General features: G+C 43.2%; 1 protein-coding gene across 3 annotated transcripts in view; it reads left to right on the top strand.

The window, feature by feature from the left end:
- The first annotated feature begins 406 nt into the window (after nucleotides 1-406).
- RNF38 (ring finger protein 38) overlaps nucleotides 407-14,834 on the top strand; it is a 133,004-nt gene continuing 118,576 nt past the window's right edge. For 2 of the 3 annotated variants that reach the window (XM_047699568.1, XM_047699567.1), the window contains exon 1: nucleotides 417-742. In XM_047699568.1, coding sequence (XP_047555524.1) covers nucleotides 490-742 — 253 coding nt within the window. In that variant the 5' untranslated portion in view covers nucleotides 417-489. Of the gene's footprint in view, nucleotides 743-14,834 lie in introns of all 3 variants that reach the window. The other variant, XM_047699566.1, reaches the window with a different exon arrangement.

Below are 14,834 nucleotides of genomic sequence, written 5' to 3'. Positions count from 1 at the left end.
AGCTACCCGGGCCGATCCCCTAGCAAACTCGCGGGCGCAAATACTGGCGCCAGAGGAAGCCGAGCAGCTGAGCCCCAGGCGCAGCGGGGCCTGGGTGGCGCGGGGCCGGACCCGGGAGGCCCGAGTCTGTGCCCGGGAGGCGGACCGGGGGCGGGGCCGCCCCGGGAGCTGGGTTCTCTCGCGGGCGGCTCTTAGTCTCCCCGCCTCCGCGAGCGGCCGCGGCAGAGGATGCCCTACGGCGCCGCCTGTCCTGCCCCTGAGCCGCGGCTGATAAGCCCGCTGCCCATTGGCGGCGGCGGCGCGGCGTCTCCGCCCCCTCCGCGTCCCCGCCCCCTCCGCCGCCGCCGCCGCCGCTTCCCGGCTCCGCCTCCTCCCCCTCCGGGAGCCGCCTCCGTCGCCGCCACCGCCGCTGCTGCCGCCGGCCGGGGCCCAGTCAGCGCCCGCCGCCGGAGTCGAGTCGCAGTCGGAGCCGCTACCCGCGGCCCCGCCATGAGCGGAAGCGCCGCCGCCGCGGTTGCCGCCGCCGCCGCCTCAGCAGCTGCGGCCGCCGCGCACTTCCAGCCTCAGTCGTCGTCTCCCAGGCCGGGCGCCGCCGAGCTCGGGCCCCTGCGACGCCCGCGCCCCCCGCCGCCGCCGCCCCGGCCCGAGCCAGCCGCTGCCGGCCGCCTCAGCCCTCCGGGCCACGGGCCTCTCCGGGCGAGCGCCCAGAGTGGCGGCGCCTGCGGCCGAGCGCCGGGAGCAGGTACGGGGTCCAGGAACCGGCCGGGCGGGGAGGGGCGTGGGTTGGTTTTGGGGGTGGGGGGGCCCAGAGGCGTGCGGTCCAGCAGCCCGACCCCGCGCAGGGGGTGGAGCGTTGTCCGGGTCAGCGTTGTCCGGGTCAGCTTTGTCCGGCCCCGGAGCCCCTGTGAGCCCTGTGGCCCCGTCGCGCCGAGCGGCTCACAAAGCGTTTTCCCACCCGGTGCGTAGCCCCCTCCCTTAGGGTGGGCAGGGCAGGACCTCTTTAGGTATCCGCTTGGCGGAGGAGGAAACCGAGGCGTTCAGGGGAAGTGACTTGCCCAAGGTCACGTAGCCGGTGAGAGTCGTAGCCTGGCTAGGACCCAGGGCCACCCCGAGCTGGCGCGGGCCCGGAGCAGGGGGGCTGGGAGGAGGAAGAGCCCCTAGCCCCCGAGGCCGGAGAGACATAGATCCGGAGGAGGGGGCGCTAGGCCCTGCTCTCAGACACGCCCACCCAACGCTTTTTAGGTAGGCTTAAGAAATGGGATCTCTTGCGGGGTGGGACAGAGGAGCTGGGGCCGCTTTGGGGACTTGGTGGTACCCTGGGGAGCCGGTTTGGGGAGCCTCAGGGGGAAAGAGTCGTATGGGGGGGTGTAGTCTTTGGGAGAGGGCTTTCTTGAGTGAATGGGGCAGAGCTTCGGAAACTTCTCATCGTGGGGACCGTTTGGTCTCTGCCAGGCCACCATTGCCCGGACTAAACCAATCCAGCTGAAATTAATAGGAGGGAGGCCTTCCCGCTTTTGTGGAGACACCCACAAGGTGTCTATTTTCATGAAATTGTCCAAGTTTTGTTTGTGCCCCAAACAGAAGTGCGTATAAGGCCCTAGTAAAAAGCATTTCTGTTGTAGAAGGCCGAATTAGTTTTTACCGGGTGGTCTGGATCTGTCACCCATGGAGAACCCCTAGAGAACAGCTACCCCAAGCGTGAAGGGGGAAGGAGGCGGGGAGGATTGGGACAAGTCACCCGCCTGCTTGGTATGTTAGGCAGGGCTTTATACTGTATGGGACTCCCATTTTTCTTTGGGGGTGGGTGCCTCAATGCGTGGTTTTGACTGTGGATGCATCTTGGAAAGGGAAGGAGGAGAGCACTTGGAGTTCTAGAAACAGCGAGAGCGAGAGCAATGAAGAGGTTCCTGTGGCGCTGGGAAATAGAAGCTGTAGAATGGGGGAAAAGAAGATATTTAGTCATTGCGGGGGAAGGGAGATGAAAGGATTTCCGAGGGGAAGGGGGCAGTGTCTAGTCCTGAGAAAAGTTGGGATGTTTCAAGAAGGAGTCAAGGGTGATGAGTTTGAAAGGAGTCTGTTTAGAGGTGGATGGTATCTTAAAGGTTGAGTAATAGGTATTGGTCTGCAACAATCACTTGATTTTCTTCTAGTAAAGACAGTTGTACTTTCATATAAATGTTTTAGCCTTCTCATTCCCCACCTCTCATTCTCTCTCCTGTTTAAGGCTCTTGGCTCTCAGTATTGTCTTGGAAGTAAGGCTTGACAAAAGAGGGAAGGGGAAGACTAATTAGCAAACGCATTAATTAGGGCCCTTTGTCCGAAATGATTCCTTGTTTAAGTCAGCTGTTTTCTTGCTGCCCTCCTGCACTTCGGCTTTCCAGCTGTGGTGGCTGTTGGACGGGTGCTGTGGAATAACTGCTGTGATTTAGACAAGATAGGTTCGATTTTTCTTAAAAAAATGGAGGAAAACCTATTTGATAAATATGTATAAAAACATGAAAAATTTCTGGTCAAAGATTTTAATCAGGAAAATGTAAATGGAAACAATATTGAGGTGCCATTTCACACCCATCAGATTGGCAAAATTTAAATGCTGTGATAACCAAGTGTTAGTGACCTTGTGGGGAAATCAAAAGTTTATTTCCTGTTAGTGGGGGTGTAAATGAATACAACCACCTTGGAGAGTAGTGTGGTGGTGTGTTATTGGAGAGCTGATACACCTACTTACCCAAAATGTCTGTTTCTGGCTCTGAGAAATCCTAGTACAAGTGTCCAAGAAAAGAAGTATGAAAGAAATATAAGTATTCTCCTTGCAGCTTAAATGGCCACCAAGCACAGGAAGTGCATAAATTGTTAGATAGTCCCATGCACTTGAGTCTTAACAGCACTGAAAAATAAACTATAGCCACATGCATTAAAATGATGGATTCTGGGGCGCATAGGTGGCTCAGTGGGTTAAAACCTCTGCCTTCAGCTCAGGTCATGATCCCAGGGTCCTGGGATGGAGCCCCACATCGGGCTCTCTGCTTGGCAGGGAGCCTATTTCCTCCTCTCTCTCTCTGCCTGCCTCTCTGCCTACTTGTAATCTCTGCCTGTCAAATAAATAAATAAAATCTTAAAAAAAAAATGATGGATTCTCACAAACATAATATGGGGTGGAGGAACAAGTTACAGAATTCTTTTTTTTTTTTTTAAAGATTTTATTTATTTATTTGACAGATCACAAGTAGGCAGAGAGGCAGGCAGAGAGAGAGGAGGAAGCAGGCTCCCCACTGAGCAGAGAGCCCAATGCGGGGCTCCATCCCAGGACCCTGAGATCATGACCTGAGCTGAAGGCAGAGGCTTTAACCCACTGAGCCACCCAGGCGCCCCCAGGTTATAGAATTCTTAACAAAATGTTTTCACTTTTATAAAATCTGAAAACATGCAAAATAATGTTGTTTGTGGCTATGTGCATATATGGTAATAGTATAAAAACATGCAACAACTAACACCAAATTCAGAGTAGAGATTATCTCTGGGAACAGAAGACAAGGAATGAGATTGGACTGGGGTACACCGAGGGCTTTAATAATATCTAATATTCTATTACTAAGAAATCTGAATCAGATAATTGCAAATAAGGATTTGCTTATTTTGGGTGTAGGGTCAGAGATTCAGTATCTTATTTTAAATATTTTTCAGATGTTTGAAATATTTCTCACATGCAAAAAATTTGCTTGTTTATAGAGTGCAGGATTTTTGTCTCATGATAATGAAACTCTTGCTACAGACTCCAGACCAGCACAGCCTGTTAGGCATGCAGGCTGGTGATCCTTTTTTTTTTTTTTTTTTTTTTTTTAATATTTTATTTATTTATTTGACAGAGAGAGATCACAGGTAGACAGAAAGGCAGGCAGAGAGACAGAGAGAGGGAAGCAGGCTCCCTGCCGAGCAGAGAGCCCGATGCGGGACTCGATCCCAAGACCCCGAGATCATGACCTGAGCCGAAGGCAGAGGCTTAACCCACTGAGCCACCCAGGCGCCCATGGTGATCCTTTTCTCACCCTTTTCTGACCTGGGAAGCCTAGTATATTGCACTGGATGACTTTTATTTTGGAACTGCTGATAGGCATGGAGGATTTCTCAGTCTTTCTAAATTTTCTAGTGGACCTAGGTCAGCAGTTTGAGCTTTGTCAAAATATAAGTGCCCCAGGACATTCAGACTTTCCTGTTGTAGGGAGAGCCCCAGAAATCTGATTCTGAAAAAGTTCCCCAGTAGATTCTGATGCCCACTAAAATTTGAGAGCCACTGCCTTCGGCTCCTGTGTCTGTGCTGTACTCCATCTCAACTTTGCCCTATAGGCTACCTTCTCTTGCCCCTCCTGCATGACTAGGACTAATTTGGGCCCATGTGATACTTAGCTCTTTTGTAGGGCATAAAAGAATGATAGGGTTGGAAGCTATTGAGTGTTAAGCCCTTTATAATGGGGACATAGTCCCATAGAGGACTAGACTCTTATTTTCATGCAGGTAGCTAAGGGGCCCATTGCCCACCAAGGCTATTTATCAGGTTTTATAAACTTTAACCACTTGTGTCACAATATGAGGTTTTATAATTAGGATGGGAGCAAAAAAAAAAAAGGGGGGGGGGGATCTTACAGAAGGAAAACCCAGCAAATTCGGAGAAAGGAAACCCCCAACAGTAAATGTATGTGATGGTGCTTTTTTCCACAGATGATGGTGATTGTTTTAGTGCTTTAGCTTATGACATTGATTTAGATTTCAGCTATTGAATCTACGTTCAAAGATTAGGGTCTCAGATAACAACTGATTATCCCCCTCAAGTTGGAAGAATTTCCTTTCTCCAAATTTGATAGTTTTACTTCTCTGCCAGACCCTTTTTGCTCTAGTCCTGATATGTTTAGGAATGAATTTATATTCACAGATGTGAGGACTTCTGGTAATGAGATCTGTGAAATGCCTGCTTTGGAAGTGCAGTGCTTGTCCAGGTAGACTGCCACAGGGCTGCTGTGCTGGGTTGTATGGGTTGTGCCCAACCTGAGGTCACCTGTTTTGTGTGGCGAGTGGGAGTGGAAATTCATTTGTGCTCCACTTACCAAATGAGCATTTTGTAGGGGTGCCTGGGTGGCTCAGTTGGCTGAGTGTCCGACTCTTGGTTTCTGCTCAGGTCCTGATCTCAGAGTTGTGAGATTGGTCCCTGCATCGGTATCCAATCTTAGTGTAGGGTCTGCTTAAGATTCTCTGTCCCTCTCCCCCTGCCCCTCCCGACCCTGCGCGCTCACTCTCTCTCCCTCTCTATCTTTGTCTCCCTCAAATGAATTAATAAATCTTAAAAAAAAAAAAAAAAAGTGCATTTCTTGTGGAAATGTGTCCCCTCAGAGAGGGGACACCCTTTTCTAATTCCCATCAAGTGCTTCATGAACTAGCATGGCCTTGCAACTTTGGAAGGCTTTGTCCCAGGCAGCTTTGTTGGTCCATGTGTAATGAACTGTGCCATCCATAGTTAAGGACTTTGTGAAGAGGGCAGGTCAGTTTTGGGCTTTGAGCTCTGAGAGTTTTGTCCACGTGAACTTTTAAATGGAAGGAACCCCCCCCCCCCCCCCCGCCGGCTTTTCATCACCCTGTTCAGTTGAACCAAGATTCCAGCTTAAAATTGTAAAATTTGTTATGGAGCTGGAGAAATAGGCTCAATTTTGAAAATACCGTTATTTATGAAAAGACAGAATGAGAGAAATATTAAAAGGACAAAAGCGTCTGGTAATTGAAGACGAGAAAGTAGCTATGCACCACATTTGTTCTTGCATTCTTGGAGTGCTCACTTTGAGGGGGAAATACAATGTTTTCTTCTTCCTATTCCCCCTGCACTAGCATTCCTCAATTTCTTAAGACCTGAGGCTTTTTAGCCAATTTTGAAAATATTTACCCATTTGTATTTTCCATTAAGTGGTTGTTTACTCTTCCTGCTGTTTTATTTTTTTCTTGGAGAGAGAGGAGGAGGGTAGTGCTGAACCAAGGACGCCACTGGACTTCCTACTGCTTTTGCAAATAATGGCAGTGTGTTTTTCAGAACTGTTGTCATGGAAGAGTGCTGTTCTGTGGACTCAAGGGAGAGGTACATTTGAAGTGGTTTCTGTTGTCTTTTTTATTATCATTTTTAAACAAGATCGAGGGTGATGGTTACAGAGTTCCATTGTGCTTTTGCTGCTGTCTTGAAGTTTTTTTTTTTTCTTAATATTTTATTTATTTATTCGACAGAGAGATACAGGGAGAGAAGGAAGGCAAGCAAGGGGGAGTGGGAGAAGGAGAAGCAGGCTTCCCGCTGAGCAGGGAGCCTGATGCAGGCTCGATCCCAGGACCCTGGGATCATGACCTGAGCCAAAGGCAGATGCTTAACAACTGAGCCACCCAGGCGCCTCAGGTTTTTTTTTTTTTTTTTTTTTTTTTTTTTTTTTTAAGAAAATCTGCTTAAAACTAAAAATATTTAACAAAAATAGTCTTAATGCCCACACAAGGAAAATAAACAGTTCTCACCTATGGGCCTTACCCAAAGCAGTTTGAATTTTTTTTTCCCAGTTCTGTTTAAAGGGATATTAGTACTATTTTAGGGACTGCTTAGAACAGTTAACTGGAGTGATGTTGGGCAGGTGGAGGGAGAGAATGATGGGATTATACTGGAGTTTTAACAGTGACTGCCTCCAGTCTTGATATGGAAAACTATCACTGTATTGTCTGCTTTTGTGATAAAGTATGTGTAGAAGTAAGGGAGAGATTGGGAGTTTTGATACATGTAATGACTTGACCCCGTTAAAAGAAAAAGCAGAGGCAAGAGTGGTAAGAGGAAGAAATATATGAGAGTAGCAAGCAATTAAATAGAACGTTTTGTAGTGCTTTTGGAATGTTCTTTGAGTTGAAAGTTACCTGTCCGTATCCGTTCTGCTTTAGCACCTTTGGTTTTAGTGTGTGAAGATGGTGCTTACTGATCTTCACTTGAAACCTCTTTTATTGTCATGGAGCTGGAAAGTGAGCAGTTTTGAAGACTAGGCTGAGGTGGGAGGCTAGGCTAAAAGTAAAAACAAGTATCCATTTTGTAATTGCTTTTGTAAGTAGGAGTTGAGACTCATAATTAAAAAAAAGTATTTTTCATTTGGCTTTTAGGCTATCTTATTTAAAAATTGTTCTAATACATTTGTCTTCCTATGTAGATTTTTGTTGCTGCCTCAGTACATATTTGAGCACCTACTGGGTGCCACAATCCCAGTACCAACCACTGGTCCATGGGGGCAATGCCTTCATTTTCCAAGACTTTTTCATTACCTGAGGCGCTGCTTCAGCTTGTGCTTTCTTTTCTCCCTTTTATCATGCCTCCTTCTCCCTGGCCTTTGGGCTTGGTGGAGGTCCACCTGTCTGTCGGGTGATCTCACCAGATGTGAGGGGTGCAGAGGCCTCTCAGGACCTTTTGACTGGGCGCCCTTCAGTAACACCCCTAGAACAGTTTTGAGCTAGACTTGAGGGCCATCATAGCGGCCCCACCGCCTCTTCCTTCCCTGCCGCCTGTGTTGCCACCACCCACCCTTCGCTGTGGAGCCTGGAAGGCGCCCCCCTCACCCCCAATCATACAAAGAGTCTTTGTGCTCGGAGGATGTTCTAAAGGCGGGATCACTGCAATTATAATTCCCCAAGCACAACCAAGTAATGGGGGCAGGCAGGGTAAAGATGGTATCCAAGTTCTCGTTGGTAGGGAGAAGTCAGGCGGGGATTAAAATCATCTGGAGACAGTACCGAAATGGATAATGGAGCGTTGTTGGTAATGCTGGTGGGAATGTGTTTAATTGAATGCATTTCAGATTTTTAAATTCTAATACTTGAAAGATACTTGAAGCTTTAAAAAGCAAAAGACAGCCTGAACTTTTTTTTAGTTGTTTTTTTAATCTAAAATTATAACAAAATTACTTTAGAAGAAGGTATGTAGAAATCACAGTCTACTTTGCTTTATGTTTATGTTGCCAGAGTGACTGATTGCCCAAGAAAGCCAAATACATATCTTACTTACTATCCAGGGGGTGCTCTTACTAATCCAGCTCTTTTTGTTTATTTCTAAAAGTAAGCTCTGACTGACATTTTTGGGAAGCTAATTTTCTCCTTCCACCACAAGAAGAAAATCAGTGCGGGGAAATGTGCTTAATAAACTCTTATTATCAACCATCCTATGTCATGATGTGCTTCCAAGCTCTATTGGTAATCTCTTAGTGAAGACTTTTTTTCTTACTGTGTCTTTTTCTTTTAAAGATTTTATTTATTTATTTCTCACACACACACACACACACACACACACACACACACACACACAGTGAGCACAAGCAGGGAGAGCAGCAGAGGGAGAGAGAAAGAGAGAAGCAGGCTCTTTGTCAAGCATGGAGCCCGATGGGGGACTCCATCCCAGGACGCTGGGATCATGACCTGAGCTGAAGGCAGACGCTTAACCGACTCAGCCACCCAGATTCCCTTACGGTGTTAACTATTAGTATATTACTCTGATTAGTGTCTCAAACAGACTTTTTTGTTTTTCTAAAAAGAATTGCACCAGACAATTGACTGCAGAGGTTATCTTTAGACTTTAGGATAGTGGACTTCAGTCCTCTCCAGGTGAGGGGAGAAGATCCTTTTTGTTGTCATGGTTAGCATTGACATCTGTGCTGAGTGAAGCAGCCAGGGACTGTGTGTTCTATATGGAAAGCTATAGGTACTGTAAGCTGGCCCTTCATCTAATTACTTGTTGGAGTCAGGTCAAGAGTTGGACACTTATTTTTACTGTTTAGTGTGATTTTTGTCCTGTTGGAGGAAATCTCCCTTTTTTTTACTGACAGAAGTGTGCAATGTGATGATTGATAAATAAATACATTTTGAAATGATGATCACAGTCAGGTTTATTAATACAACTATCACCTCATATAGTTACTTTTTTTTTGTGTGTGTGAGAATGTTTTAGCTCTCTCTTAGCAAATCTCAAGAATATGAGGTATTATTAACTTAGTCACCATGCTCTACATTAGATTCCCAGAACTTTTAATTGAAGACTTGTGCCTTTGACCAGCATCTTCCCATTTCCCTACTTCCCAGATCCTGGTAACCACCATTCTGCTCTCTTTCTGTGAGTTTGACTTTTTAAATTAAAAACTTTTTTACTTTTTTTTTTTTTTTTTAAAAGATTCCACATATAAATGAGATAGTTCTGCATTTATCTTTCTCTGGCTTATTTCACTTAACATTATGTCTTCCAGATTCATCCATGTTGTTGTAAATGGCAGGATTTCCTTCTTTCTAATGGCTGAATAATATTCTCTTGAACATATATTCCAAATCTTCCTTCATCCATTCATTTGTTGGACACTTAGGTCCTTATCTTAGCTGTTGTGAGGAACACTGCAAAGAATGTGGGAGTACAGATAGCTTGAAGAAATCTACCTTAAATTAACCTTCACATAAGACTACTGGGTAGTCTATTACAAAGATATTGCTGATTCGATCCTTAGAAAAGACTACTAATTTGACAGCTAAATTTTATGAGATTTAAAAATAAACAAGGATTGGGGCACCTGGGTGGCTCAGTGGGTTAAAGCCTCTGCCTTAGCTCAGGTCATGGTCCCAGGGTCCTGGGATTGAGCCCTGCATTGGGCTCTCTGCTTCAGTGGGGAGCCAGCTTTCCAGTCTCTGCCTGCTGCTCTGCCTACTTGTGATCTATGTCTGTCAAATAAATAAATAAAATCTTAAAAAAAAAATACCAAACCAAACAAGGATCCATTTTATATGCTTTCAATGAAAAGTAAGGTTGATCTCTCACTCCTCACCCACATTCTAATATTGTTTGATTTAGGCAAGTACCTTGTTCAGCAGTGACTTCATTTTAGCTTAATTATAAACTGTTATTTGGCTACTTCATTTACTTCATTTATAATATTTATTTACTTTGGGCAGTAACCTCTGACTTCTTACTTCACTGCTCTCTAGTGGCCACTGGAAGTAATGATAAAACGTTTATTGAATGCCTACTGTGTATCAGGCAGTGAGGATTTGAGATACAATTCAGGTAGGAAACAGTGATAGATTCTGACCGTATGTTAGCAGAAAAAAATGCATTTTGGGGTATGCTAACCCTTAATTAAAGGGGAGAGAACATCAAAATTGCATTAATAATAGTGATATATAACCATGATAATTAATGTTGCTGAAGCACAGATCTAACCAGACCAAAAATTTACATGGTTGCCTTCTAAGTAAAAGAAATATTTTTTTCATCTGGCATTCAAGACCAGCATAGTTGGGTCTTTATTATTTCAATCTCTACTATTTTTCCTCATGAATATTATTTTCCAGGGAAATGGGATGCCCTGTTGTCTATATGTGTATCACTTTTTGACTTATTTCTTTGATTTTTCAGCTTGGAATGCCTTCAGTTTTTCCAAATTCTACTTTTTTTTTTAATATCTAGGTGGTTTTTTAATATCTAGGTGGTAGTTGTCATTTATTGTGTGCAAAGCTCTGTTCTGAGTGCTTACGTGGATTAATTCATTTAATTTGCGCTAGGGTCCTTTAAGGTTGATGCTATTATTATCCTTATTGTGCAGATGAAGAAACTGGAACACAGAGAGGTTAAATAACTTGCTAGAGATGATGCAGCTATTAAGAGTGTTATCTGGGATATGAACTCAAGCTGTCTAGTTCCAGAGTCTATATTTTTAGCCATCATGTTTTACTGGATCTCATTTTTTTTTTTTTAAGCAAACTTAGCAGTTAGTTTTGGTAATAAGAGGTTGAATGTAAGCAAAGGTGATCACTGCTTTAGCCCCTGAAAGGAATTTGCAGTCTTTAGTTTTTACCTTTGCTCCTGAGAAATATACTTTTTTTTAACTTCTGAATTATTGCATTAGGATTATTTAATTGGTTTTTTAAAGTCATTCATTACTTTTTTACATAAGGAGTAGGAGTACCTGCATTGGTGGGTGGATCCACATTAGAATAGGCATATTTAAATCCCTTCTTAGAAAATCTCTTATGTTCTGTGATCCTGAACATTAAGGTTTTAACTGAGTACTTGTTTGAGCACTTAAGCGGATAAAAAATTCTCAAGGGAAAATTTGGCCCTGCTCGGAGGAACTTCTGAATCTCACCTTTTTGTGGATATGGATATCTTCCCACCAAATATCGCAAGAATGGATGTTAGACTTTTTAGTCTTTTTTTTTTAGCCTTCTTAATTTCCATAATAAATTGATTTGTCACAAGCTAAAGCATAAACATATCTATTCAGTAGCATAGAATATGAACATTTCAGGTATTCGTTGGAGATGCTAATGTGTTGGGTTGATGCTGTCTGAGACAGTTGGATTATTTGAGGAAGATAATGTGGCATTGTGGTTACCAAAGGAACTACTTCAAAAATGGTTGGAATGCTTGTTAAAAATTCTGTGTGTAGGTGACTTAGAATTGGAACTTGAGATTGAGTAAATTTCCTTATAAACAGTTATAGGTGATGTTTTTAATATTGTTTGATTTATACTGTAGGCTTAATCAGCATTGGTGGGCCATCAGTTTAGAAAATGTGCTGTGGGAAAATGAGATTCTAAGGTCAAAACCAGGTACAATACTTACAGACTTTTGGAACATGGCCTGTTTTTGAGTGGAGCACTGCCAACAGTCTTTTTCTCCTATTTCGCTTTTGGATACCTAGAAAGGAAGGCGGAATTCTTCACTTTTCAAATTACTAAGCGATATGGAATTAATTTATCAGAGGAAGATATTCTTCCTATTCAGACGGGATAAAGACTGGTTAATCCATATAACTGAGGAATTTCTACTCATTTACTTGTTTGGGTTTCTTTAAAACCCTTAGTTTCAGAACAAATCAAGAGTTATGTTTGGGAGCTCCAATGGAAGACATTATTGTTGACTATGTTTGCTATATGTCAAGAATGAGTCATGAACTCTTGTGATTTAATTATCCATTTTTTTAAAAATTGTGCGTGTATTGTTGAAACAAATTATTTCTATTTTGTGATATTTTGAGCCTTAAATAGAAGCTACATTGTGTGCTAAAAAAAACAAAAAACAAAACCAAAAAACCAACAAAGGCGACAAGTCAAAAGATTTGCCTTCTTAAAATGAATTTGTGCGCAACTCTTGACGTTATTAATTTCTATGTTAAGGTCAAAACGAAAATCAGAATTTGACTCTAGAATGTTTAGAGTCTATACATACTTTGAATCTTAACTTTTGGTAGAACAAAATCTTCTAAAAAATGAACTCTGATTCAACTGACATAAGTGATTTTAATTTAACATAAACATTTTTTTGGGGTGGGGATAGAAATCAAACTAGTTTTGCCTTACCAAAATCTTTCTCTAGCACATTGGAGATATGAATATGTTTCCTTTTGAAGTATAATTATTTGATAGAATAGTTAGGTTATTTTTCCTGGTGCTACGTAGTTAAAATCCCAGGGCCTTTTAAATTCATTTTAAAGTTTGATTAAAACTTTGTTTTTATGGAAGAAAAGTTACCAAATTGAAAAGGGGCTTCGAGGGACACCTGGGTCGCTCAGTTGGTTAAGCATCTGCTTTTGGCTCAGGTCATGGTCCCAGGGTCCTGGGATTGAGTCCTAAGTGGTACTTACTCCCTGTTCTGTGGGGAGCCTGCTTCTCCCTGTCCCACTGCTGCTCTCCCTGCTTGTGCTCCCGCTCTGGCTCTCTCTTTCTCAAATAAATGAAATCTTAAACAAAAAGGGGTGCTTTCAAAATTTTAATTCCAAATTGAAATGGGGCTTTAGAAATCTTGGAATTAAAATTGCTTTTAAGGAGGGAGAGGCAAATCGGATATGGGCCCCACACAATTGTCTGTGCTACTTGCTGGGTCAGGAAAGCTCAGAGAGGGGGCCCGTGTTGCAGTAGGGCAGGGCGTAAACCTGGTAGGAACTAGAAGTGAAACTGGAAGTGCCTTTAAAACAAAACAAAACAAAACAAAACAAAAACCACAGCAAAAAACCCAGATTGTTGTATTAGATGGAGTCAGGCTGGATTGAGCAGTGAGACTGTGATTCTCAAGCACAAATGTGTATGTAGTACCCCTTGGCAGATTTCCTGATTAAGTCAACATGTTTGCATTTGACTCAGGACAGACCTTAGTCCCAATGGAGGAAACCAAGAGAAGAGCAAAGGGAGGGGCTGAGGCAGGGGCTTTAAGGTGCGGGTTCTGGAAGAAAATTAAAAAAAAAAAAAAAAAGAAAAAGAAAGCAGAAAAAAGAGAGGAAGAAGAAAAGAAAGAAAAAAAAAAAAACCAGAGAAAGATTTCTGAGCCTTTGAGAGAGATAGCAGGAAGTTAAAGGTGGAATTCTGGGGACATTTTCTGCTCCCCACAGCTGTATGGAGGTAAAGGCTGTGGCTTGGAAGTGGTGGATAAGTAGATTTAGAGTTGCTGGTAAAGGTATCTTTGTTGGAACAGAAAAGATGTATCACTGTGGTTTGTTTTAAAACAATAGAACTCACTACAATGTTAGCAATACAAAGGTAGCCAGTCTTACATAATTTTATTACGCCTAGGGTTAAAATTGAAATTCACTTATTTTAAAAGAAAAATGAGAACTTACAGTTGACTTACAGTTGACAGGAGCATTACATTTCCAGGGTGGTTTAATGGTAGTTATGTGCCATCCATCACAAACAAAAGTTGACAATGCTAACATGCTCTGGTTAACTAGGGCATGCACTGCTAACGTTTTTCCCACAGGAGTGATAGGTTCAAATTCAAAGACATTAGACATTGCTCTTTCTGCTGGCCTCTCGCCTTCCCATCCCCAGAACCATTTATAGATGCTCTGTGTGGATGGATGTGTGTGTGTGTGTAGGAGATTGGGCTCATGGCTCTGAAGGTGTCCAGCATCTCTCACACTTTAATGCATCACCTGGGAATCTTGCCAAAATGCAGATGTCTAGCAAGGAAGGGCACAGGTGATTGTGGAGTGTAGCTTGGAGTAGCCAGGAGGTGGAGTAGTGGTTCTCAAATGTAAGCCTGTGTAACAGGCATTCGAAGGGCTGGTTAAAAGAGACTACTTAGCCCCACCTTCCTGAGCTTTTGATTCACCTCACTAGGGTGGGGCCCGATATTTTGCATTTTAAACAAATTTCTAGGTGATGCTAATGCAGCTGGGGAGAGTATATTTTGAGATCTCTTGAGGTACAATATAATTAATATTGAGGAGAATCAAACCATCTGTCTTGGGTCTTGAACATTATTTTATAACTGAAAATGGTGAAGAAAAGTTTGCTAAGAGTAAATTATTAATACTGTTCATGGTGAAACAGGTAATGAGAATGAAGGAGTGCGCTTGCGATAACCACCACCCGGTGTTGTAGGAAGTGTTGAACTACTGTATCATACCCTTGAAACAAATACTACAGTGTATGTTAACTAACTGGAATTTAAATAAAATTTAAAAAAAATGCTGCCCATGTTAGGCAGTAACACCTCATTAAATAATTCTGTGTTTTATTGTGGTGAGTATATGTCTCTGTCTAGAAAATAGCCCCAGTAGACCCAGCCAAATGGTAAGAAAGATGATTACTTCTGGAGAAGGATCCAGCATTATGGAGGATGGGATTTTAGCTTTCTTTATAAGGTTTTAATTTTTGCTGAAGAGATTGTATTTCTATTTATGTAATTAATTTTATAAAAAGGGATAAGAAACTGGGCCAGATAGCTTCCCATTTACTTCTCCAGATCTGTCCTCCACCCTGTTCCACCTGGCTCTCTGCCCCAGGGAAAGAGCTCCCAGATCCTCTGGCTT

Source organism: Lutra lutra, chromosome 13 (genome assembly GCF_902655055.1).
Source record: "Lutra lutra chromosome 13, mLutLut1.2, whole genome shotgun sequence".
NCBI classification, from domain to species: Eukaryota; Metazoa; Chordata; class Mammalia; order Carnivora; family Mustelidae; genus Lutra; species Lutra lutra.
This window is presented reverse-complemented; position numbering and strand designations above follow the sequence as displayed.